This window comes from Anopheles coluzzii, chromosome 2 (genome assembly GCF_943734685.1).
Source record: "Anopheles coluzzii chromosome 2, AcolN3, whole genome shotgun sequence".
Classification (NCBI taxonomy): Eukaryota; Metazoa; Arthropoda; class Insecta; order Diptera; family Culicidae; genus Anopheles; species Anopheles coluzzii.
Window position 1 is genome coordinate 100,898,257 of NC_064670.1, and position 21,554 is coordinate 100,919,810.

Consider the following 21,554-nt stretch of genomic DNA (forward strand, 5'->3'; position numbering starts at 1 on the left):
CAGCAGCTACATTGCACAAAAGCTTTTAATAGCTGTTAAAATCGTTATTAAATTGAACATTCACTTTGCACTTCATTTTCCAAACAAAACACGAAAGGGAAACACGACCGCACACCGACTGGCAATTCGAGCACTGGACTCGAGGCTATAACCGTGCCCCTCGAGATTGACGTACTGCACCAGGCAACTGTCAAACAACAGTCAATGGCGTCTTTTTTCACGCTATCGGCAAAAATAGCAAAATTTTCCTCTGTTTGGTGATTTCGCTAAACCTTCGTACTCTGCGTACAAGTGTACAAGTGACCCGCCACCAATGCCGGCTGCTTGGTGCGTTAGTTTCATTTTAGTTGTTTTCCTTTAGTTATTGTTTTCCACCGATTGTTGTGTCGGACGATGGACATACCAGCTCCATCACCACCAAATGGTAAGTTGTGGCTCGGGCTCAAGCTGCCTGGCATGATGGTGCTCGTGTACAACCGTACTGATGACCCGGTGATTATTTCGTTATCTAGATATCGAACTACGGAACATAATTGACAAGCTAGCCGACTTTGTGGCACGCAATGGACCAGAGTTTGAGTCGATGACAAAATCGAAGCAGAGAGGCAATCCAAAGTTTGCATTTCTGTACGGCGGCGAATTTTACAATTACTACCAGTACAAAGTGATAACCAAGCAAGCAAGTAAGTACAATATCCTGCGAGCGCGTTGAGGATGCGATGTACGTCGCATTTGCTTGGTCTATTGTCTAACATTCGTGTGGTGTCGCTTCCATCATCATCATCATCATCCTTCCGTGCGCAACACAGTGATGAAGCAGCAACAGCAGCAACCACAACAAAACATGTCATTGCCCTCGCTGCTGGGACAGCACGGTATTCCACCGCTGTTGGCGGGATTCGGTCAGCAACCGCCACCGCAAGCACAACTACCGCCCAATGTCGCCATGCAGCAGCACCAGCAACAGCAGCAGCAGCAGCTTCACCATCAACAGCAGTCACAAGCGCAACTTTCCGGCCAGCTGCCCCCAGCCTCGTCGAATCCGAACGGCAACGGTTCGAGCAACACGATGCACCAGATATGGTCCAACCCACCGCCGGTTAATGCGGGACCACCGAACAACGGTGGGCAGATGGTGGCGAACAGTATGAACGCCCAGCTAGCGGCCCAGCTGGAAGCACTGACCAAGCAGCAGCAAACGCTCACCGAGCAGATACGCCAGTCAGAAATGAATCTCACGGCCCAGCATGGGGTAAGTGTGCGAAGAGGTCACATATCTCCATCAACATTCAGCGTCATTGTAACGCTTCCTTCTCTCCGGCAGGTTCTGCTTCAACAGCAGCAAGTGCAGATTGACGAAGCCCTGAACCGGGCGCAAGAGGAAATGCTCATCGCCCAGTCGCAGGAGTACAATCTGCCGCTGCACGAGTTCGACAGCAAGCTGCAGCCGATTATCGATTCCTGCACGAAAGATAGTATATCGAATGGTAAGTTCGCTGCGTTCGCTGTTTCGCTGTACGTTTCTCTCTCGGTTGACATTCGCAACAAACTACAAAAAAATAGTAAACAAACCAACGAACTACTCCCCCTTTTTACTTAGCCGACATAACGTGCTTGAACAATCCGTGTATCCACCCTCTGCAGATATCCTTCCGTTACACTCTGTTCCATTCCTTTATTATGTTTTATGCGCTTGATCAACATTTCAAGAAGTATGTTTGTCTTTATTGATGTTATAGGCATAATTTGAACAAAAAAAACTGGCTTGAAGTTTAAATTTTAAACAAACAAACATCTGCTTCCTTCAGACAAAAGACGAAGATCAGATTAAATTGTTTTAAAATCCCTTGAACTATGAACAAATTAGTATAAAATGAATAAGAATCGTACACGATTGGTGCACACAATTCATTAACTTCTATCCACACAATCCAACTCGTATCGTAGCATTGTCAAGTTATTTGTTACATTCCAATTACAATTTCTCCGTTTACCGCAACCAGATATGATATATTAGCACAGTTTGCTCGAATTGTTATGTTTACCCTTCCATTCTTGCTCCTAGCTACTTCCACCACTCGTTCACCCAGAGAATCCCGCAGACAGAAACACTCCCTCAAACCCTCCACAAAACTCCCCCCCCCTCCAAAAACCCCACACAATATGCATCTTATCTCAACAAAACCTAACTCAAATCAATCCCACGTTTCTAATGACAAATTTCAATCTACATATATTTTTTTGTTAATTACAATTTTAGGAAAAGGCTGGATTTTACAGCATTGTACCGATTCGGGAAAATGTCAAATTATTTCGCAGTATCTTTTGAGAAAGTAATCATCAATCTGTGTACCGTTTTATATTGCCCTATTTATATATATGCATACATATTTAACTGTTTTTGTTCCTAATTTTCTGTCCTATATATCTTGTTTTACTTTTGTACCATTTCGGTATCGAGTTAAAATTCGTCACTAGCTCGCCGAGGCCGCGTGTGTGCGTGCACCGGTTTCGCTAGTGGGTTCGAAAGGGTTCGAAGCGAAGTTTGATCATATGGTCTATCGTCTCTATTTGCAACATTTGCTTCTGAATCGTTTACAGAAAGTAATCTAATTTCAATTGCTTTCTGAAAACACGCCATTTGCAGGAAATATTATTATTTGTTTTGTTTTTATCTCGCTTGATTAAATTGACCCTTTTAAGGCACTCTTCTACCCATCATCTTGCAAACGTTTCGCTCTTGCGGTGATACTTTCTTCGACACTTTACATAGAATGGCTTTTGACAATCGAAAGTTAAAAAAAAATCAAAGATCATTGCTTCGCATCGATCATAACCTTTCGAACGACCGAGCCCGGCAGAGAGTGCTGATGAATTTTGCTAATGAGCAGGGACAACAGCCAAAAAGACCTTAGCGAACTTTCGTTTTTCCGATCTTTATCTATCTACTTATAGGGCGTTAATAGCTGGAGTTTTATTTACGCAAAAATTGCACCTGATATATTTAGTAAATGATGTTATACATCATTGGTAAGTGCTGATGCTTTTTATTTACTTTGTATTCTGTCAACAAAAACCCTCTTCCCCTCAAAATGAATCTCAATATCTGCAGTAGATGTGTAGCATTAGCATAGAGTATGTAAAATTTGTCTGCTAAATAATAGATTCCCTTATCCCGCCAATTCCCTTTTCATCCGATAAACAGCAATATTAAAGCGTTCCTAAATCAATTAAGATAAAACAAACCTTTTATATCATACTAACTTAACCTAAAGCCCATGCAAGGCTCTTGTATCGTGAGAAGAAGAGTACGTAAGTTTGCTTAAACCTCGAACAAATTGATTAAATCAGCCCTCAAAGCTCAACTGACGAGAGTATTGCAACACTAAACGTTAGATTTGTATCCTATCTTCCTACCACACTCACCCAAAACACTCCCGAATCACCTGCTATTTAGCTAAAAAATTGGCTAGAATGCTTGCTTAGTGCTCAGTTTTTTTCAAAAAAGCAACCATACTTAGTAACAAATCTTGCAGCATCCGGAAGAACGCGGACGAGCTGAAGAAATGCCTGGAAAGCGCGGTAATTCCAATGTTCTGCAACGCACAGATTAGTAAGTTGACACAAGCCGCGTCCCTCCGTAACGGCAACACACAGGGTCTGTGGTTGTTAACAATGGTTTTCTTCTGCACGTTAGCCGCCAACGATGAGCAAAGGGTGAAGCTTACCAAACTCCTGTCGCTGTGGGAATCGAAGGGCAACTTTTTCGATGCCTGCGTCATATCGAAGCTCAAGTCGCCCCCGTCATCGCTGCAGGAGTACCAGACCAGCCTGGTGACGCAGCACGCAAACGTTGTCGCTGCGATTACACAAGCCACAAAGAATACGTTCGAAAAGTGAGCATCGTTGTGAGGAGCACTCTTTTTCTTTTTTGTACATCAAATGACACGCTCCTTTTCTGTCCCCTCCCCCTTTCTTTAGCTACCAACAACAGCATCAAGCATTTGTGCAGCACGCGACGCAGCAAATAACGCTACTGGAAAAGCAAAAGCAGCAGCATCTCGAGCAGCACGCCCGTAAAACCGGCGCCCACGTACCGCTGGGGGGTGCACCCCCGCCACTACTGCCGGAGCTGATGGCCGCCGTCGTCGGAGTGACCGGTGGTGGTCCCGTGAATGGAGGTCCGGGCGGCGGTCTGGTAGGTCCAGCACTTCCACCCTCCGCCCTACCACCGGGACCACCGCAAGGGCCGTCGCAAGTCGGTGACCGAGGTGGGGGTCCTCCTCCGGGGGCGAACGGTGCCGGCCAGATACCTTCCCTGCTCGATCAAAACATCAACTACGGGCTGCTGTCGGCGGCCCTGCAGAAGCTGAAAAACATCCAAGATAACGGGCCACCGGGTGGTGGTGGTGGTGGTGGTGTGGGAAGCAGTGGTAGCAACATCGCTCCACCACAGGTGCCGCAGGGGCAGGGTCGTGATGGGGAGGGAAGTGGCGATTACACTCAACCACCGCCCAACTTCCCCATCCCGGATCTGTCACGACCACCGCCCAACTTTCAGTACGGTTCTGCCAACCATCCACCCCTGGGCGAGGGTATGGGCGGTAACAGCAACAGCGGTATGCTTCCGGATCATCGTCACTCTCAGCATCATCACGATACTCGGTCGATTGATGATTGCGACGAGCGACAGCAGCAGCATTCGTCATCCGGTGGTATGATGCTGGATGATCGTGATCGGGACGATTTCCATCGAGACGAAGGGCTACCGGAGCATCAAGAGGACGAGCACGATCTGCAGCAGCAGCAGCAGCAGCAACAAGAGCAGGAGCAGCAGGAGGAGGAGGAAGAGGTCGTTCCTCCCACTCCCGTGAAGATCCCTTACTTTGAGCTTCCGGCCGGTTTGATGGTGCCGCTGATCCGGCTCGAGGACTTCAGCTATCATCCGCTCGATCCGGACGAAATCCGACTGCCGCCACCAACGCCGACCAACGATCGGTTGGTGAGTGCTGTTGAAGCGTTCTACGCTCCGCCAAGCCACGAACGACCTCGGGATGGGTAAGTTCATTTTTCCTGCTGTTCCACCAGCAGTTCATTAATTTCATTTTCATTCAACTTTCCAGCGAGGGATGGGAAAAGCTGGCCTTATATGAGTACTTCAAGGTGAAAAACGCATCGCGCAAGCAGAAGGAGGACGAGATCGACCGTGGGCTGCGCGACCGGTCCCGGTCCCCGTCCCCGATCGATCCGGACTTGCTGAAGGCGACGAAAAAGCAGAAAAAGCGTACCTATCGCTCGAAAAGTCGATCCCGCTCCCGATCTCGCTCGCCGGGCGACAACGGCATGCTGCTGGGCGGTATGCAGCAGCACCAACAGCAGCAGCAGCCGCCGCCGCCTCTTCACGGCCCGGGTCGAAACAATCAGCGCCACCACCGGAATCATCGATCGCGCAGCAGATCCAGGTCGCGGTCACGGTCCAGATCCCCTGCTAGACGGTCCCCTTCGTCCGGTGCATCCTTGCCGGGGTCGGTCAGACCTAGCCGGAGTCGATCACCGGCACGTCGGGGCGGTGGTGGTGGTGGTAGTGATCGGGATCACCGTGAACCACGCGGTGGCGGTGGTGGTGGTCGTGACATGAGACGATCACCAACACCACCTAGCTTCGGTGCTGGAGGGTACATGAAGGCGGCTAGCAACTTTCTCGAAGAAGGCAGTAAACCCGGCGGCAGTGGGATCGGACCCGGCAGTGGTGGTGGTGGCGGCGGCGGAAACCACCAATTTCACGGTGCAATGAAGGGCGGTATGGGCGGTGGTCCGAGTGGCGCCATGGGAGGGGATCGTATCGGGCTGGGCGCTACGATCGAACCGATGCGACAAGAGGCCTACAATCCAGCGGATCCTTACGAAAGCTTTCGTAAGAACAAAGGTGCTGCGTTCATTACGCGCATGAAGGCGCGAGCAGATGAGCGCAACTAGTGTGGATGAGGGAGGATAATGGCGGAAAGCAGTGGCAGCAGCATACCATCCATACACCAGTCAAATTGTGCGGGCTTCCCGTTTCTTTGCCCGTGTTACTATCTATCTGTGTAAGAGCGCTAGAGATTGCAAATAAATTTAATGTAGACTAACATTGTGTCGATAAAACAAGCGGTTGGTTGTGTTTGTTTAGGGCTTTTGATCAATTTTCGGAGATTATTGGAATACAAAGCAAAATCGTCGAAAACCCATTTCTGCATGTCTACCCCGGATTATCACCTTGACTCGTAGAGTAGCTATATTTACGGTCCAAAATAAATACTGATTTAAATGAGGAAAAAGTACATAGCTTTCCACCTGGGAGCATAAAAACGCATATGTTTTACCATTGTACCGCTCACGTGTCTTCTTGTCCGTCCGTCCGTTTTTCCAGCCATGTGCACAATGCCATCTATTGCTTTCTATTGCATCTTTTGCAACGCTATTTTGGTTTGAGTTGAATCATTTCTACTGTCTACTGCGCGTGTGTGTGTGTATGTTTTTATTTGTTTTTGCTGTTGTGTTGCTCACCTTGCTGTGTTATGCGTTTGCGTGTAAAATGTGTGAAAAAGGTTGCGTACCGTATCATGGAGTTCGTCTTTGTCGCTCTCTTCCTCTCGACTTGATCATGTGACATTAGTGATCGTGATCAGTTGAATCGGTTCAAATGTTTATTAGAGCTTCTATTTTTTTTTTCTTTTTAAATGAGCACAGCCGCATCGAACAAACCCCTCACGACCACTGGTAGTTGTAGTTTCGTTACATATATGTTCACTATACTGCTATTGTAACGTTACACTATTTGTTTTAATAATTGTATATCGACCATCGATAGGTTAGCTGTAAAATTCAATTTCGGACAATTCGGTAACCCCAACGTAGAGTCGTCGTTGAACGGGCACAGGCAATGGATGGCATTGCGGGAGAGCAACAAAGGAAGGTGAAACGTGTTAAAATTATGTATATGGTACAGAGAAGAAAAACAACAGAACCAGATCCGTTCGTTCCCTGTTTTCGTCGGTTGCATTGCAATTGCGTTACTCTTGCCCGAGGGTTTCCGATTTGAATTTTGTAATACGATGCTTAGAATTTTGTTTTACTGCATATTTACCTTCCTTTAGAGCCAAGCCGTTTTGGTATAATGGTTTAGTGGCGCATTATGCTGAAAGCAAATGGCTCTCACAATTGCCGACCTCTTTCTCGCACTTTTTGTTTTGTTTTGTTTCATTGCTGTTGTCGCTTCACTATGTATATGATTAGCGGTTACAAATTAGAACATTCCTCTTGGAGGATTAGTTTGCTGCAGAACAAAGACTATGCCTCACCGCTAGGCGATAGTGATGGTGAGCATTTTTTGCGACGCTCCAACGCTTCCGAATACGCCGCAACTCACGCACACACTCACAGCTGGCCAAACCGTGCAGCCCCTAGTGCAGCGCATTGATGTTGATGCACGCTCAAACACAACGAAACCTCTCGCTTCACCCGGCGCTTCGTGCCATTATTAAATGTTCATGCTCTTAATGACGTAATGCACTATTAGCGCAAACACGACGAACCCTACCAGCACGATCAGATTGGTGTAGAGCGAGTGCCAAATGTTGCTGTCGTCGATACCGGATCGACCTCCCGCCACAAACATGCCACCGTCCGCCGTTGCCGTCTCGCCTGCCGCACTGTCCGCGCCGTTCTCCGCACTGGCGGCGGCCGCCTGTTTCCGCTGCTCCTCGATCTTCTGCAACCGTTCGCCGATTTCCTCGCAAATCTCGGGAAACAGCTCCTGGAACACCTCGTTCTTCATGTTAAACTCGAGCGACTGTTGGGCGTAGCGGCGCTTTTCCGCCGGTGTCGTTTCGCACGACCCCATCGTGGGCGTCGACTCGAGCATGAAGCTCAGCAGCCCGGTCAGGATGGTCGCCACGGACCAGGCCGGATTCCACGTGTCCGGGTGAAAGTCCGATATGCTCAGGCAGAGCCGCTTGTTTGTCTTGAACCGTCCGTTCGGGGTGGTCATGTAGATGGAGGGGGGCTTGAATGGGAACTCCTTGGTGAACAGCAGCGTCCCGTGGTAGTAGCCGCCGTAGTACGGTGAATCTTCCGGTCCCTTGATCACGTAGTGCCATTCCAGGATGTTCGATGGTAGTGGTTCCGCTGTGATGTATGGTACTGCAGGTGGCGATGGTGGTGGTGGTGGTGGTGGTAGGGCGAAGAAAAAGAAAGTGTTTATTAGGGAACAAGTTTAGACGACGGTCGCGTTGCGCGGGCCTACCTGGATCCCGTTTCAGTCGCATGTAATCCTGTTTTAGCCGGCAGGTGGCAGTCGGTTTCTGGTTCGTCATCGTGGCACTTTGTGTTGCTTTACGGCTGGACAGATGTTTCTATTGTTGCGGCGGTCTGTTGATCCAGTTGTTACTCAATATGACACCTTTTTACCCTGCTTTTAGACAATGACGTGCGAAATATGTGCATAACATTAATCTTTGATTGTTATGTGTTGCACAGGGGAAGCTATGGCAATGGAAATCAACCTACTCCGATTGTTGTCTTGTGTCGTCACAAATCCCGTGTCTCAATGTACTGCTTCCTCCAGTTCTATTGTTAAAACTATGTTTTCCTTCCTATCGGTAGCACCATAAACAACCCTTCACCTCTGAATCTAGCCTCTTCGTGTGTTAAAATTACTTCCGTATACACTATATTGCACCAGCCGTTTGCAGTCACGTCGTTTTTGCGTAGCACGACCGTTTTATGTACACAACGCACGAAAAACTAATCACCAGATGCACCCCGAGAGCTGCACCATTACTACACGTCAGCGTTAGGCATATCGATGCGTTCACACCACCAGTCCCTCTTTTATTACGCAGATTAGGGTGGTAAGTATTGCCGACGCGGCTTGACTACGGGAACGAGAAACTGCAGGCCCAATCGAGCTCACACACGGTCCCACGGGACTGGGAAGCCAAATATCGAAAGCGACACAAGTGCACTCGACGACGAACGGGGGGGACAGGAAGTTTAAGCTAATCTGCTCCGAAGTGAATTCCACATTCCTCGATCGCAACAAAAAATAACACACCACCGATGCAGGAAAAACATCACAACAGTTTGACAGCTCAGCAGAGAGCAACAACACTCCCTGTCAGCAAGCGGATCGGTTGCAGCTGGGAGAAAAATGCGTGTTTTCCAGTGATTTTCCATGAACTATTACACTTGATTGTCCTTTTTTAATTTTGTAATGCAGTCAACAATTAAAACACACATATAAATCGCTCCCGCCCCTTCTGCTCCACTAATTTATATTTTGTCATCCAAGCGACTGTCCTTGGGGACCTCATTTTCTGTCTGACATTGGAACGTAAACACGACATGTAGGAAAAACACAAACGAAAAAAACAACAAACCAAAAAGAACGTACCGGGACAAAATGTATGCGAGAAAGCAATCTCCTTGGTAGTGGTTTGCGCCGCGTCACAAATTAAATGGAATATCTACAGGAAGCGGTCCTGCTAGGCATCGATCTGCTAGTGCTGGTAGTGTGCAGCAACCAGTACTACAAACTCAGGAAAAACTGCCGTGCATTGAAGGTGAGAAAGCGAATACACACTCCCCTTGTCCCTTTGCCGGGCTGTTCGGAAAAGAAAACACAGATCGGGAGATTATGTCATAACCGTTTCGCGTTTTCTTTTCTTTCCTTTCCATCTTAACTCATTTTAGGATGCGCCCCAGCTACAGATCGATGAGCAGCTGGCCGACCGGTTACGGAAAGAACCCGACCAGAAGCTCAAATATGCCGTCATTCGGGGAAGCGTCACACCCATCGGGACGGCCCTGCGCAGCGCAATGTCCCCCTCGGTCACCGGGGTGCTGCAGACGATGACCTTAACGTAAGCCGGCAGCGACGTGGTGTGCCGTCCGCATACATAATCAAAACAACATTCGCCATGTTCCTTCCACTTCCAGCGAGCATCGCGTCGCACGGGCAATGTTTGGCTTTTGGCAGGAAGAAAAACAAATCATTCACGTGTCGGCCAACGAAACACCGTTCCGGCTCGTCAACGGCAAGCAGGGGGTGGAGATCGTGAGCGGCCTGTCGGCCGAACTGCTCGACATGGACACGGTGTACGAAAACTACGAGCCCTCCTCGTTGACCGTGTTCGATCATCTGTTCGGGCTGTTTTCGGGCGTCCGGCAGAAGGGCCTCCAGACGACGGAAGAGATGCTGCGCGACGGCAGCTTTATTACGGCCGTCGGTGAGCTCGAGCTGGACGACACCGGGGTCCGGCTGCATCCACCATCGAACGGGTGGCCAATGTTTCTTACCACGGCCACCAAAAGCACACTGCTCAAGCGCCTGGAAGAGGCAAAGTCTTCCACCCTGCTGAAGGTGATCCTGTCCGGCACGATATCGGCCGTGCTGATCGTGCTGATCACGCGCAAGCTGTACAAGCGCAAAAAGCAGGAATGGGAAGAGGACAAGCTGCGCAAACAGCTGGAACAGTCGCGCGCCACCCGCCGAGCGCGCATGCGAACGACCGGCCTGGCCGAGGAGCAACTGTGCGTGGTGTGCATTGTGAACCCGAAGGAAGTGATCTGCCTGCCGTGTGGGCACGTGTGCTTGTGTGAAAATTGTGCGCAGAAAATCAGCCTCCACTGTCCGGTGTGCCGAACGGTGATTGAAACCAAAGCGGCCGCGTTTATTTCGTAACTGTGCGCATTGTAAATGTAGTTACCAGATGTTTACTTTTAACTTTGCACCTGACAATGGCTTACTGTGTGTTACTTACTAAAGATACGTTGATAATATATTGCGCAAAGGTTGGGCTCGGAATGGCTAGCGTTTACCGTGGAATGATTGCGACGACGAAACGGCTTGGTTAACCTTTCATGATACGTTCATAGCCACGCTGGTCCAGGTACATCCGTTGGAAAACGCGATACTTTCGCTCGTGATAGTCGCGAGTGCTGTCGCTCAGGTCCGGTTTGACCACCTTAGCACTACCTCCCATGCCACTTGCTGCCAGCTATTGGAACAAGATTGTATAAATGTGAATCGTGACAGTGAAACGTTTATTGCTACTTTTACAAACCTCCAAACTATCGTACAGACCAGCCGCATACGCTCCCATCATTGCCGAACCGAGCAGCACGGCTTCCGGTTCGCTGGGCAGCAGCACTGGAACAGAACAAATGTCGGCATGCGTTTGTACAAAGAGAGAATTCTTGCTTAAACCACCGCACAGCAATATCGAGGTGATTGGCTCGCGTCCAGAAGCTTCCAGCACCTGCAGTATGTGTCGTGTTCCGTACTGATGAAGGTGAAAGGGAGAAAAAATGCATTAAATTGGAAAAATGTGAAACGTTCATCGACCCAAGCGTACTTACCGCTAGTGCTTGCATGAGAGCAAGATAAATAAGCGCCAAGTTTTGCACATCCTTCGTCATCGTTAGACCCGATATCATACCCTTCAGATTAGGGTCGGCCAGAGGCGACCGATTGCCGTGAAAGTCGGGCCAAACGTGCAGATCGATCGTTAGTCGGTGAACGGAACTTTCACCCTGCTTTTTTGCCAACTCATCTAGGAATGTGTTGAGAAAGGCATAAATCTTCCCATTGGAACCGCCGTGCTCTTTAAGCAGCTGGTCGTAGCATGGGTGCGTTTGAAGCATGTAATCGATCAGTACGCCCGTCGCACTTTGGCCTGCCTCGTTCAGGTACAGGTCCGGGATGATTGCATGCTTGTACGGGCCCCATATCCCTGGAGCCAGTACCGGTCGCTTGGTAAGACTCATATGGCACGAGGATGTTCCGCAAATGATGGCCATCTTGGAGGTGAGACCGCTTCCATCGCCCGCTCTCCCCGGTGGTCCTTCGCAGCCGAGCAGTGCCAACGCTCCCGCATGCGCATCGATCATCGAACTAGCAACTGCCGTGCCAGGGTTTAACCCCAGCTCTTGGGCCGCTTGCCGCGAAAGTCCTCCGTCGATCGGTGCACCCGGGTTTGCCACGTGCGTACCGATCAGCCGCCAGCTGTCGACGCGTAGATCATCGACCAAACCGATCGTTTGCAGGAAATCTTCCGACCAGCATCGATCCTCTGCATCGTAGTTCCATTTGCAGACGGCCGAGCAAATCGATCGGCAATCGGCACCAGTGGCACGGAATGTCAGGTAGTCGGGAAGGTCGTAAAATGCCCCGACCTTCGTCCAGACCGCGTCGTGCATGTTTCGCTTGAGCCACAGCAGCTTCGGCACTTCCATCTCGAGCGAAATGCTGCCACCGACATAGTTGAGCATTTGGTGGTGCGTTGCGTTGATGAAGCGTGCCTCTTCCTCCGCCCGATGGTCCATCCAGAGGATCACGTTGCGCTGGTTGCCCTTCGAAGACGGGCAGACCGTTAGCGGTTGCATCTGGCCATCGAGAACAACGAGTGAACAGGTGGCATCGAACCCGATGCCTTTAATCTGCTCCTTCGCATATCCGGAGGTAACGTTCTGCAAACGAATAGTATACAGTTTAAATGCGATCGTTTCAAACTAAAATGGTTTCATTATGCATGCGATCAATGTAGTGTGGCATTTAAAGAATTTAAATTTATTAACAATCAAAAAAGCTCTCAACTGTAAGGCTTTTTTTGTGCTGCGTCCACCGGAGCACTTCCTGGGAGCAATAAAAGCATGGGCTTATCTCGCTCTCGTCTATCAGCGCGCCCTATACCATTAAACTAATCGTAGAATTGTATGCCCAGTGTCAAACAATCGCTCCTCAACGCGACCATAAACGCGTCATCGTACAAGTGCATCTGTCCCTCAAGCCGCTTGCCCTTCCTCTTTCCGTTACTTTTGGTTCGTTTACGCATATTTACATCCCACACACATACACACACACACGCTGAAGATCACCTTGACACACTCGCAAACCGCTGACCAAATATCGTCCGATGATTGTTCGTAGTAGTTTGGCTGCGTGTTCCAAGTTTGTATCGGCTTCACGCAGGTCTGCAGCACTTCCCCCTTGCCGGTAACCAGTGCCGCCCGTGCACTGCCCGTTCCAACATCCACACCAATCAGATACACTGGACTGCTGCTGGTCGACATGTTGATTATGGTGATTGCAACTTTCACCTTTTACGTATACAATAATATTTCCCTACCAAGAGCTGGTAAGATGTCAGCTGCGGACACGCGGAAGTCTGAAAGTGTACTGAAGCGAACGTGCACTCCACAATTGACCTCGAGATTGGTAGCGGCGTCGTGGTCGTCATTTTGTGGCGCCGGGCGGTTTGTGGTGCCGGGCGGCGGTGTGCATGGTGGTTTGTTATTATTTGATGATAAAGCTTACACGTTCACTTACAGGGTGGCTCGTGGAATGGAATCATATATGTAAAAAAAATAATGTATTTTTTATGAAAAATGACGCTAGGTTTATTGGGAGTCTTATGACTAAACGTGGCTAGAAATGGTTACCACGTGCAGGCACCAATTTTCCCGCCATGAGCTGTTTTTTGAATTCAAAAGCTTATCCGCTCGAATAGTGTGCAAGCTAGCCGTTTCGAGCAGTTGTGCGGATACACGTAGTCCCCAAGATGCGTGGTACCTTTTGGTTGAATTGAATTTGGTTGAAACATCGATTCAAAACGTACAGAAATTGAATTTTCGATCAGAATAATGTTAAATGATTGAAAAAAAAGTACTTAAACAACCCATCTTGAGCAGATACACAAAAAATATCATTTTGGCGGAAAACTCGAAACACGCATTTTATTTTAACAGTGTCCATTAGTAGCGTATGTCGGGAACAACCTGTATTGCATATAATGCGCCTTGACAGCTCCAATCAAAACAACAACAGAAAATTGTTTACATTTCCAAAACACGTTTTCATTGGATTTGCCGGGAGCTCTTTACAACGTAAAATTAAAGGGCTTGGGAAGTAATTTGATCAATCCTTTCGTTACCTCTTCTATACATATTCAATAAAGTTAGTTCCCCTAGGGTTGTAGGTAGAAAAAAGCGTCGAAATGGTTCGTGTAAAGTACAGGTAAGGGCCGCAAGCACCGTTCATCAAATCATGCATTCTCGACTATCGAGCCTTTCCCTTCTTCTGATGCTACCATTGTTTCAGGTACATTCTGGTGCAGATACGTTGCAACAATCGAGAAGACACAGCACCGGTTACCATTGAATCAAACACACTGCTTAAGTACATTCGCGAGAATATAGAGCGGTACTACGGGGAGTTTGGTATCGCCAGCATGCTGCGGACGAATGTGATATACTTCAACGCGAAAACGCACCTCTGCATCATACAGGCAATGCATGGACCGCATCGCTTCATTACCAGCATCCTACCGCTGCTCACCGTGGTAAGTGTCCGATCATCTCCCATGTGCCTGGAGCAGTATGACACTAATGGTGTCGCAATTTCGGATTTACAGGCCGGCCCCGAGATAGCCCGCTACCGAACACTGTACGTGGGAGCAACACTGATGCAGTGTAACAAATTTATCCTGAAGTATCAGCAACGCTACATCAACAAAACGCTCGGCGAGTATCGGGGAATGGGACAGAAGCTGAAAATGATAGAGGACGTGACGAAAATGAGGAGACTGTAGCGTAAGTTTAGAACATCGATCCTACTTCCTTTCCTTTTTATTAGAACTAGGCGTCTCTGGTGCCCTGTACAAAGTGAATAAATTATTGCATTGCGTGGTGGTGCTGCTTCGTGCCGCCATGTAATATGCAATAGGCCAGAGGAGGCTGACCGAACCGAAGCTCGCGAGTCCGTAAAGTCCAAGTCCAGTAGTCCAGTCCATGGTAGTCAGTATCACAGAATCCACCAGGCTCTGTGAGCCACGCGTGGGCACGGGGTGGTCAGGTTTGTGTCTCAGTGTCAGTGTAGTCGTGTAGTCAGTAGTGCGTCAGTCCCTCCCCGATGAGCGCTGCTTAGTAACAATCATCGTCACACTCCTTGCAAACGTACTTCAACCGGGACGAGGCGCCACCAACGCCGCACGTGTTGTTGAGAAAATCGCTCAAGTTCGACGACAGCGACAGCAGATGCTCGTTCTTGCCCACGACCACGTGCGTCGACAGCCGGCACTCGTCCGCGTTCTGAATCAGCTCAAAGTTACACTCCCTGTACGGCTGATCGCTGTCCCAGAGGTACAGCTCGGCCTCGCCGCGGTACCGCAGCACCACCCCCTTGCCACCGTCCGTGCCGAGCAGGACGGAGTGTTTGCGCTTGGTGCCGAGCTCGACGATCGCGCTCGAACCCTTGCCGCTGCGCAGATGTTCCGACTTGATCGAGTAAACCTTCTGGCCGCACAGGTAGCTGAAGATCACCAGGCTCTGGCCCTTCGGTTTCGGGATGAGCAGCAGGTAGAGCACGTCCGAATCGCCGCAGCCAGCCGAGATGGCACGCGGTAGCACCACGCGGAAGCTCTTGTTGTTGTTCACGTCCAGCACAATGATTGCACCATCGCCATCGGAAATGTAGCTGCAAGTTGGGAGATCGTTAGCATCACGCACGTGATTTTACTTTGCAGGCTTTACCCAACACAATACTTACACAAACGGATGGCCGAGCTCGTTGTAATCAGTGACGAGATACTGGAGCCGCGAGCTGGATTTCACAATCTCCGACAGGTCGATCGTCTTGACCGTCTTGTCGTTGCTCAAGTTGAAGGCATACACCTTCGGCGGGCAGCGCTTGATCGGTTGCTCCAGGAAGTTGGTGATGCCCGAGTCCAGCACCCACGCGATGCGCTGCAAGGAAAGAGACGACACGTTAGCACGTTTTCATCCTACCGCAAAAGCACGGTGGCCACGGTAACACAACGTACCTTCACATCCACGTACAGATCGATGACGGATTGGAGCGAGTTGCAATTGCCCTCCTCCTGATAGGCCCAGCAAGGGTACGGCTTAATGTGCGCGTAGCAGTTCGGTTTGTTCAGATCGATCTGCCCAAGCGTGGTAGGAACGCCCGAGCGCAATCTTGGCAGGGCCATCAGCATGCGTTGATTGTCGTACTGGCACCGCACCGGCATCACATTGCGTGGCTGGTAGCGATGTGCGGAGATGTAGATGTTCTTGGTCGAAAGGCAGGGAAAGTCGATCGAATTGCCATTGATCCGGTACACGATGTTACAGTACTCGAGATCGTCCGTGCTAGCGAGCGCGGACACCAGCACAAACAGCAGGGCAAGCGGTAGCCCCGTCACGCGGCAACTCATCGTGTTCTGTGCGTTCGTTTATTCTGGAACGCTGCTTTTTTTGGGAAAGGGACTGTTGTGGCACTGTCCACAGAGAACTGATAGCTGAAGAAGCACTCACCAGTCCATATATACCAGGGCGGAGTTGGCAGCTGCACGTACGTATTCGGATGGGGGTTAGTTTTGGTTTTCGGCGTCCTCGACTGTTCCACCGGTGCGGTACGTGCATTTGGTGGCGATTGTTTGCCAGCGCCAGGGGGGGGGGGGGCTGGGCTTGCTGGCTGGTGTCGCTAGTGACTCTGGGGCAGTGGAAGAAGATATGCCCATGCATTTGGGTGTATGTTGTCGTCAGATTCGTCAACAGGGCATTATTTGAAAACAATTTCACCCGGGGCACGTAATGGAAATTGTGGAATCTTTCGGGACAAAATATCGGTTGAGTCTCCATCCGGATAGTTTGTCTGGGGTGGGTTGTTGTTTTAAGAAGAAATGACTAACCTTTAAAATATGTTATTGTGATCCTTTTTTTGCCCGATTATCACGTACACTCCCATCCTGAAGGTCATCCAAGACGGTTTTGGATTCGAATCATTCATAAACTACCAAAAATGCGTTAAACATTCATGGCGAAGATAGATCCTACTCCTGTGCTCCATTCATTGTTTGGCTATGTCCGCTCGGCGTAACATAAATATGTGATTATTCGGTAAATCATATTATATCATCAGTATGTGCATTACGTACAGCCTCAACTTGTGTGGTATAAGATATAATGTTACACAGTATTTTCTTTTAATTAAGAAAACCCGTTATCGATTATTGATCATAATCGATCAATCACCATGTAATTGGCAGATATTCTTTCCAGAGGAATCCCCAACCTTTTTGGAGTCTAAATTGGGATTAGATATTGAACTTTAGATCCAAGTGGGCCTGCTTTCCTAGATCAACGGCCTACTGCAGGGTAGTCATGATCGTGGTACATATGGAACCTTCAAGGCCACTTGATCTTCAGGATCATCAAAATGTTTTAGGAAGCAGTCAAAGGCACGAGATTTTGGAGCAAATAAAAAATACCATTTCTTAAAACAAAATTATGCCTTGTTCTACAGTTTTGCATCATTTTTCATGATCGTTCGATGATCCAACATAGCAATGAGGATCATCACTACCAACCACTACTGTACGTGCTTAACCTACGTAACAGGGTTGCTTAACATCTTGTAAGGTCGCTATCTTCTAGAAAATAGATATCACCATTCTGATGGTAAATGTTCCGGGAAAGTCGCTCGATCGCTCGATCATCATCATAACAAAGTTCTTCCAGTTCCTCGTTGGTCCACCTGGCTGACGAAACCTCACAGTACGTGCCGGTGGCCCATGTGGGGGGTAGTACACTGGTTTTGGTTCAAACATTCTCCCATTTTCCATTGTACGAATTTCACACGTTTGTTTTTAAATTTGCAAAATAAAACTCTCCTACTACCCCCCACACCTGGACTGACTAGCAGGTGGCGTGCCTCAGCGTCGTCACAACGATTTGCGACGCGAAAGTTTGAAAACATTCCTCCCCAAAAGGAATAACATGCTGCAAGCATCGCGCACAAGGGCGTCCGCGGGGAATGACTCGTGGTTTGTGGTGTAAACTATCACAAGCGACCGTTGCTGCCCTTAACATTGACTTTGGGGCTGCCGCGGTTGGGGAGACATGTGCGTAACAACCTGCACAGTCTGCACGGGTCTAGACCAACGTGTCTATAGAGGCTATAAAACGTTCCGCACCGGATCGACGAGGGAACAGTCGGATGTGTAGGGCTCTTGGATGCTCTTGGTGCTGGTGCTGCTCTGGATAGTAGCAAAAAACGTTATCAATTTAGCGCTCAGTTCAGCTTACATTACCTTTTACGTACAAAAACCTCCTGGAGGTGATGCGGTCTAAAGTGTGTTCCGGCGGCATGATGCCGACAGTGGCTCTCCTCCCGCTTCTGGTCGGTCTGCTGTCGCTGGCCGTGGCGGTGCAGGGTGCCTGCAGCTCTTCGGACAACTGTACGCGCACGATCTACACCTGGGAAGGGGGCCGGATCGTTTGGCCCTGCCCGACCACGAAGCGGCTGATCACCAGCACCGGCAAGTACAAGCCACGTGATCTTATCGCGATGCGCTGCCAGCGCAGCGGTACGCACACACTGTGCGTATTTCCGCGCTACAAGAGCAGCAACCCGATCACGCTGAGCAAGGTGTACGCAACGAAGAAGGGCTGCGACGTCAAGTTCGAACCGTTCCCGTGCTGGAACGAGCAGGAGGAGGGCAACTGCAATGCGCTCCAGTCGGCCATCGATCTGCACAGCGATGGCGAGTACGTGTGGGTGCTGGACAGTGGGGTGACGCAGTCGCAGCGCACACCGGTCCAGCGCTGCCCGCCGAAGGTCGTGGTGTACTGCAGCAAGACGGGCAAGAAGCTGAAAACGATCAATCTGGCCCGGTTTGTGACGGAAAAGTCGCGCCTGCAGTACATCCAGGTGGAGTGTCTGAAGGGCGGCCGGTGCTACGTGTACGTGAGCGACCCGGGCAACAATGCGATCATCGTGTACGACGTGTACAATGGGCGCGGATATCGGGTGATCCTGCCGAAGGCTGTCCACATGGGCTGCCGCTACCGGGACATGCTGTACATCTTCCTGTCGAAGCACAAGGAAGGTACGCGGCTGTACTTTACCTATCTCGGCGGTAATCGACTGTTTGCGATCAAGACGGAGCATCTGCGCAAGGGACACGGTGGCAACATTATAGGTAAGGAGGGGAAGTCCCCTTTTTGACGGGTGAATGTTTAGACGGTGGATTTACTGATTGCATGTTGCAATTCCAGACATTGGCGAGAAACCGGTGGTGCCCGTCTTCCTCGGCACGGACGGTGGCCATGGAGTGTTCTTCAGGGAGGAGGGCGAGATGAACATCTACTACTGGGACACCAACACCTGCTGGAAAAAGACCAACTTTAAGCTGGTGTACAAGAGCACGCTCGGCCTGTACGCAACGCACGTGTTCCCCGATCTGAAGCTGAACCGGCTGCTGGTGCTGGAGAACGATTTCCCGAGCTACGTGAAGGACCACGCCGGCTGTGGAACGCTCCATCAGATCTCGATCCTCGATGGAAGCTGCAAGTGTAGTTCGGGCTAGTGGAAGGGGTGGGTGTAGTAGCACAAGGAGTGCGGGGGCTGTAAGTTATTAGTCGAAGCCGTTAAAAAGATGGGGTAAAATTTCATTTGAACGATGGCAGAAGGCGATCGCGTTCAAACACAGCCGTTATGCAAACATGTGATATGCAAGAGAGCGAGCTAGTAGTGAGTAAGCTTGCTAAACCATGGTACTCGGGACGATTCCGACACTGTCCGGAAGTATGTTAGTAATAAAGTTTCTAACAATTTAAAACGAAATGTTTGCAAAGTGTTTGATTTCTGAACTGATTTGTTTAAGAAAAGTTCCTTTGCTTTCCACTTGGGTTGTTTAAGTCTATCTCTAGATCTGGCGAAGTTTTAAAGGGGCGAATGAACTCCGTTTGAGCCAATGCCTCTATAAACTGTACAAACAAACAACATATCTGTAGTTCTATTTTGAAGATCGGCTGAACTTTCTGTATACAGGAAGGATCATTTCGCAATACTTTTAACTTGGCCAAAGTGGCGCAAAAACAAAACATTTGAACACAAATGAACTCGATTGTTCGAAAACTTAATATTTATTATCGAATGCATACAGACTCTGTGTAGTGGGGGAGGAGATGTTGGAATCTCACCTCAAAATAAAATGTTACGCATATATACGGCCACACACGCACACTCACACACAGATCTTAGTTCTTCTGCAGCATCTCGCGCTTCTTGGCCTTCTCGAGCTTGGCCAGACGAGCCATACTCTTGGGTCCAAGCAGACCACCGCCCCAGTGGCGGCGGATATCGTCGAACCGATCGTTGAAGTTCGTCTTGATCGTTTCGACCAGCTTGGCCAGGTTGGGCTTGTCCGCGTTCTCGACCTGGGTCAGCGCAACGCAGGTGCACGTCTTGCGGTACACCAGCGTGCCGAGGCGCGCCTTACCCTTGATGATGCAGTACGGCACGCCCATCTTGCGGCAGAGCGCCGGCAGGTAGACGACCAGCTCGATCGGATCGACGTCGTGCGCAATGATCACCAGCTGGGCCTTCTTCTGCTCGACCATCTTCACCACGGAGTTGATGCCCTGGCGCAGCTGGTTGGCCCGCTTCGATGGCGGTTCCTCCTTGCCGGCCGCCTTCGCTTCCGCCTTCGCCTTCAGGCGCTGGACGCGAGCGATCGGGTTCTCCGGGCGGTACTTCTCCAGCATCTTCATCACCTGCTGGGCCGTCGGCTTGTCCAGCGTCTGGGTGAACTGGTTAATCGGCGGCGGGATCTTCAGCCGCTTCTGCAGGATCGCGCGGTGGCGCTGGATGCGGATGTACTTCGGCCATTTGACGAACCGGCTCAGGTCGCGCTTCGGCTGCACATTCTGGCCGATGCCGTAGTTCTTAACACGTTTCTCGAACAACGGGTTCACCACCTTCTTAACCTCAACTTTTTTCGGTTTGGCCAGCGGGGCCGGGGCCACCTTCTGCTTCGGCACAACCTTCTTCTTGACGGGCTTCTTCGTCACCATGGTGGATTGAACCTGCAATCGGGGACGGAAATTATAAGTAAACACACTAAATTTCGACGGAAATAGTTAGCAGCACACCTATTCCTTTCGATAGCCAAGTAGAAAAGAAAAATACACGCTGCTGTCATGTGCCAGAGAGGCTTTTTCGCTTCCTGGTGCGTTGCTGCTGTCAGTTCCGGCTCAGACCGTTTCGATCCATCAAGCAAGTACGAATGCAAACAAACCGGAGTTTATGCAAATTGTGCTTCGATAAAGTATACGAAAAATATTGAAATATGACTAAAACTATTATATCAAATATTTGACCTTGACTTTTGTGAGATGGAAGTCATTATTGTGAATAAAACTGCTGTTTTGCTGGCAAAACAAAAAGGCCTTTTCAATCGCTCATGATGTGAAACTTATCGTTTTGAGCCTTTCATTCAATTGAATAAATTGGCGATTTGAATGATATTTTCGGCACATAAAATGAATCACAATAACGTCATATTGGTAATAAAAGTAAAAAGGTACACAATATTATCTAAATTACAATCGAACACTTTTATAGCAGAATTGACTCTTCCGCCATTCTTGTCATAACTGAACGTTTAGTTGTCAAAACCTCCTACAAGCCGCTGTAGAAAAGGTACGCTCATCAGTTTCTGTTTGTGGCT

The 21,554-nt window shown here is 49.4% G+C and overlaps 8 protein-coding genes across 10 annotated transcripts; 4 read left to right on the forward strand and 4 right to left on the reverse strand.

The window, feature by feature from the left end:
* Positions 1–187: 187 nt before the first annotated feature.
* On the forward strand, positions 188–6,147 carry LOC120953877 (calcium homeostasis endoplasmic reticulum protein). 2 transcript variants are annotated; one of them, XM_040374265.2, is made up of 10 exons: positions 188–424; positions 513–683; positions 810–1,252; positions 1,325–1,487; positions 2,261–2,333; positions 2,956–3,030; positions 3,522–3,613; positions 3,698–3,896; positions 3,982–5,058; positions 5,124–6,147. In XM_040374265.2, the coding sequence occupies exons 1-10, from the start codon at positions 394–396 to the stop codon at positions 5,974–5,976; spliced, it is 3,177 nt and encodes a 1,058-aa protein (XP_040230199.2). In that variant the 5' UTR covers positions 188–393; the 3' UTR covers positions 5,977–6,147. The 2 variants fall into 2 exon arrangements, with proteins under 2 accessions (XP_040230199.2, XP_040230200.2); XM_040374266.2 differs by having other exon boundaries at positions 189–424; positions 3,537–3,613.
* A 526-nt stretch (positions 6,148–6,673) lies between these two features.
* On the reverse strand, positions 6,674–9,138 carry LOC120953880 (ubiquitin-conjugating enzyme E2 J2). 2 transcript variants are annotated; one of them, XM_040374272.2, is made up of 3 exons: positions 8,548–9,138; positions 8,285–8,449; positions 6,674–8,181 (listed from the first exon to the last, which is right to left on the reverse strand). In XM_040374272.2, exons 2-3 carry the CDS (start codon positions 8,352–8,354, stop codon positions 7,520–7,522), a joined length of 732 nt encoding a protein of 243 aa, XP_040230206.1. In that variant the 5' UTR covers positions 8,355–8,449; positions 8,548–9,138; the 3' UTR covers positions 6,674–7,519. The 2 variants fall into 2 exon arrangements, with proteins under 2 accessions (XP_040230206.1, XP_040230204.1); XM_040374270.2 differs by having other exon boundaries at positions 8,285–8,452.
* Positions 9,139–9,392: 254 nt separating this feature from the next.
* Positions 9,393–10,846, forward strand: LOC120953879 (mitochondrial E3 ubiquitin protein ligase 1). The gene is made up of 3 exons (XM_040374268.2): positions 9,393–9,602; positions 9,733–9,902; positions 9,979–10,846. The coding sequence occupies exons 1-3, from the start codon at positions 9,498–9,500 to the stop codon at positions 10,721–10,723; spliced, it is 1,020 nt and encodes a 339-aa protein (XP_040230202.2). The 5' UTR covers positions 9,393–9,497; the 3' UTR covers positions 10,724–10,846.
* Positions 10,659–13,296, reverse strand: LOC120953878 (FGGY carbohydrate kinase domain-containing protein). The gene is made up of 4 exons (XM_040374267.2): positions 12,919–13,296; positions 11,401–12,510; positions 11,106–11,324; positions 10,659–11,039 (listed from the first exon to the last, which is right to left on the reverse strand). Exons 1-4 carry the CDS (start codon positions 13,111–13,113, stop codon positions 10,893–10,895), a joined length of 1,671 nt encoding a protein of 556 aa, XP_040230201.2. The 5' UTR covers positions 13,114–13,296; the 3' UTR covers positions 10,659–10,892.
* Positions 13,297–13,844: 548 nt separating this feature from the next.
* LOC120952695 (uncharacterized) lies at positions 13,845–14,789 on the forward strand. The gene is made up of 3 exons (XM_040372153.2): positions 13,845–14,056; positions 14,141–14,381; positions 14,454–14,789. Exons 1-3 carry the CDS (start codon positions 14,037–14,039, stop codon positions 14,628–14,630), a joined length of 438 nt encoding a protein of 145 aa, XP_040228087.1. The 5' UTR covers positions 13,845–14,036; the 3' UTR covers positions 14,631–14,789.
* An 89-nt stretch (positions 14,790–14,878) lies between these two features.
* On the reverse strand, positions 14,879–16,494 carry LOC120961442 (protein yellow). The gene is made up of 3 exons (XM_040385158.2): positions 15,861–16,494; positions 15,587–15,783; positions 14,879–15,514 (listed from the first exon to the last, which is right to left on the reverse strand). Exons 1-3 carry the CDS (start codon positions 16,251–16,253, stop codon positions 14,962–14,964), a joined length of 1,143 nt encoding a protein of 380 aa, XP_040241092.1. The 5' UTR covers positions 16,254–16,494; the 3' UTR covers positions 14,879–14,961.
* Positions 16,495–17,136: 642 nt separating this feature from the next.
* On the forward strand, positions 17,137–19,619 carry LOC120953537 (uncharacterized). Its single transcript, XM_040373576.2, has 2 exons — positions 17,137–19,022; positions 19,099–19,619. The coding sequence occupies exons 1-2, from the start codon at positions 18,161–18,163 to the stop codon at positions 19,407–19,409; spliced, it is 1,173 nt and encodes a 390-aa protein (XP_040229510.2). The 5' UTR covers positions 17,137–18,160; the 3' UTR covers positions 19,410–19,619.
* Positions 19,620–19,945: 326 nt separating this feature from the next.
* LOC120950375 (60S ribosomal protein L7a) lies at positions 19,946–21,078 on the reverse strand. Its single transcript, XM_040368361.2, has 2 exons — positions 20,977–21,078; positions 19,946–20,910 (listed from the first exon to the last, which is right to left on the reverse strand). Exon 2 carries the CDS (start codon positions 20,896–20,898, stop codon positions 20,083–20,085), a length of 816 nt encoding a protein of 271 aa, XP_040224295.1. The 5' UTR covers positions 20,899–20,910; positions 20,977–21,078; the 3' UTR covers positions 19,946–20,082.
* Positions 21,079–21,554: the final 476 nt, after the last annotated feature.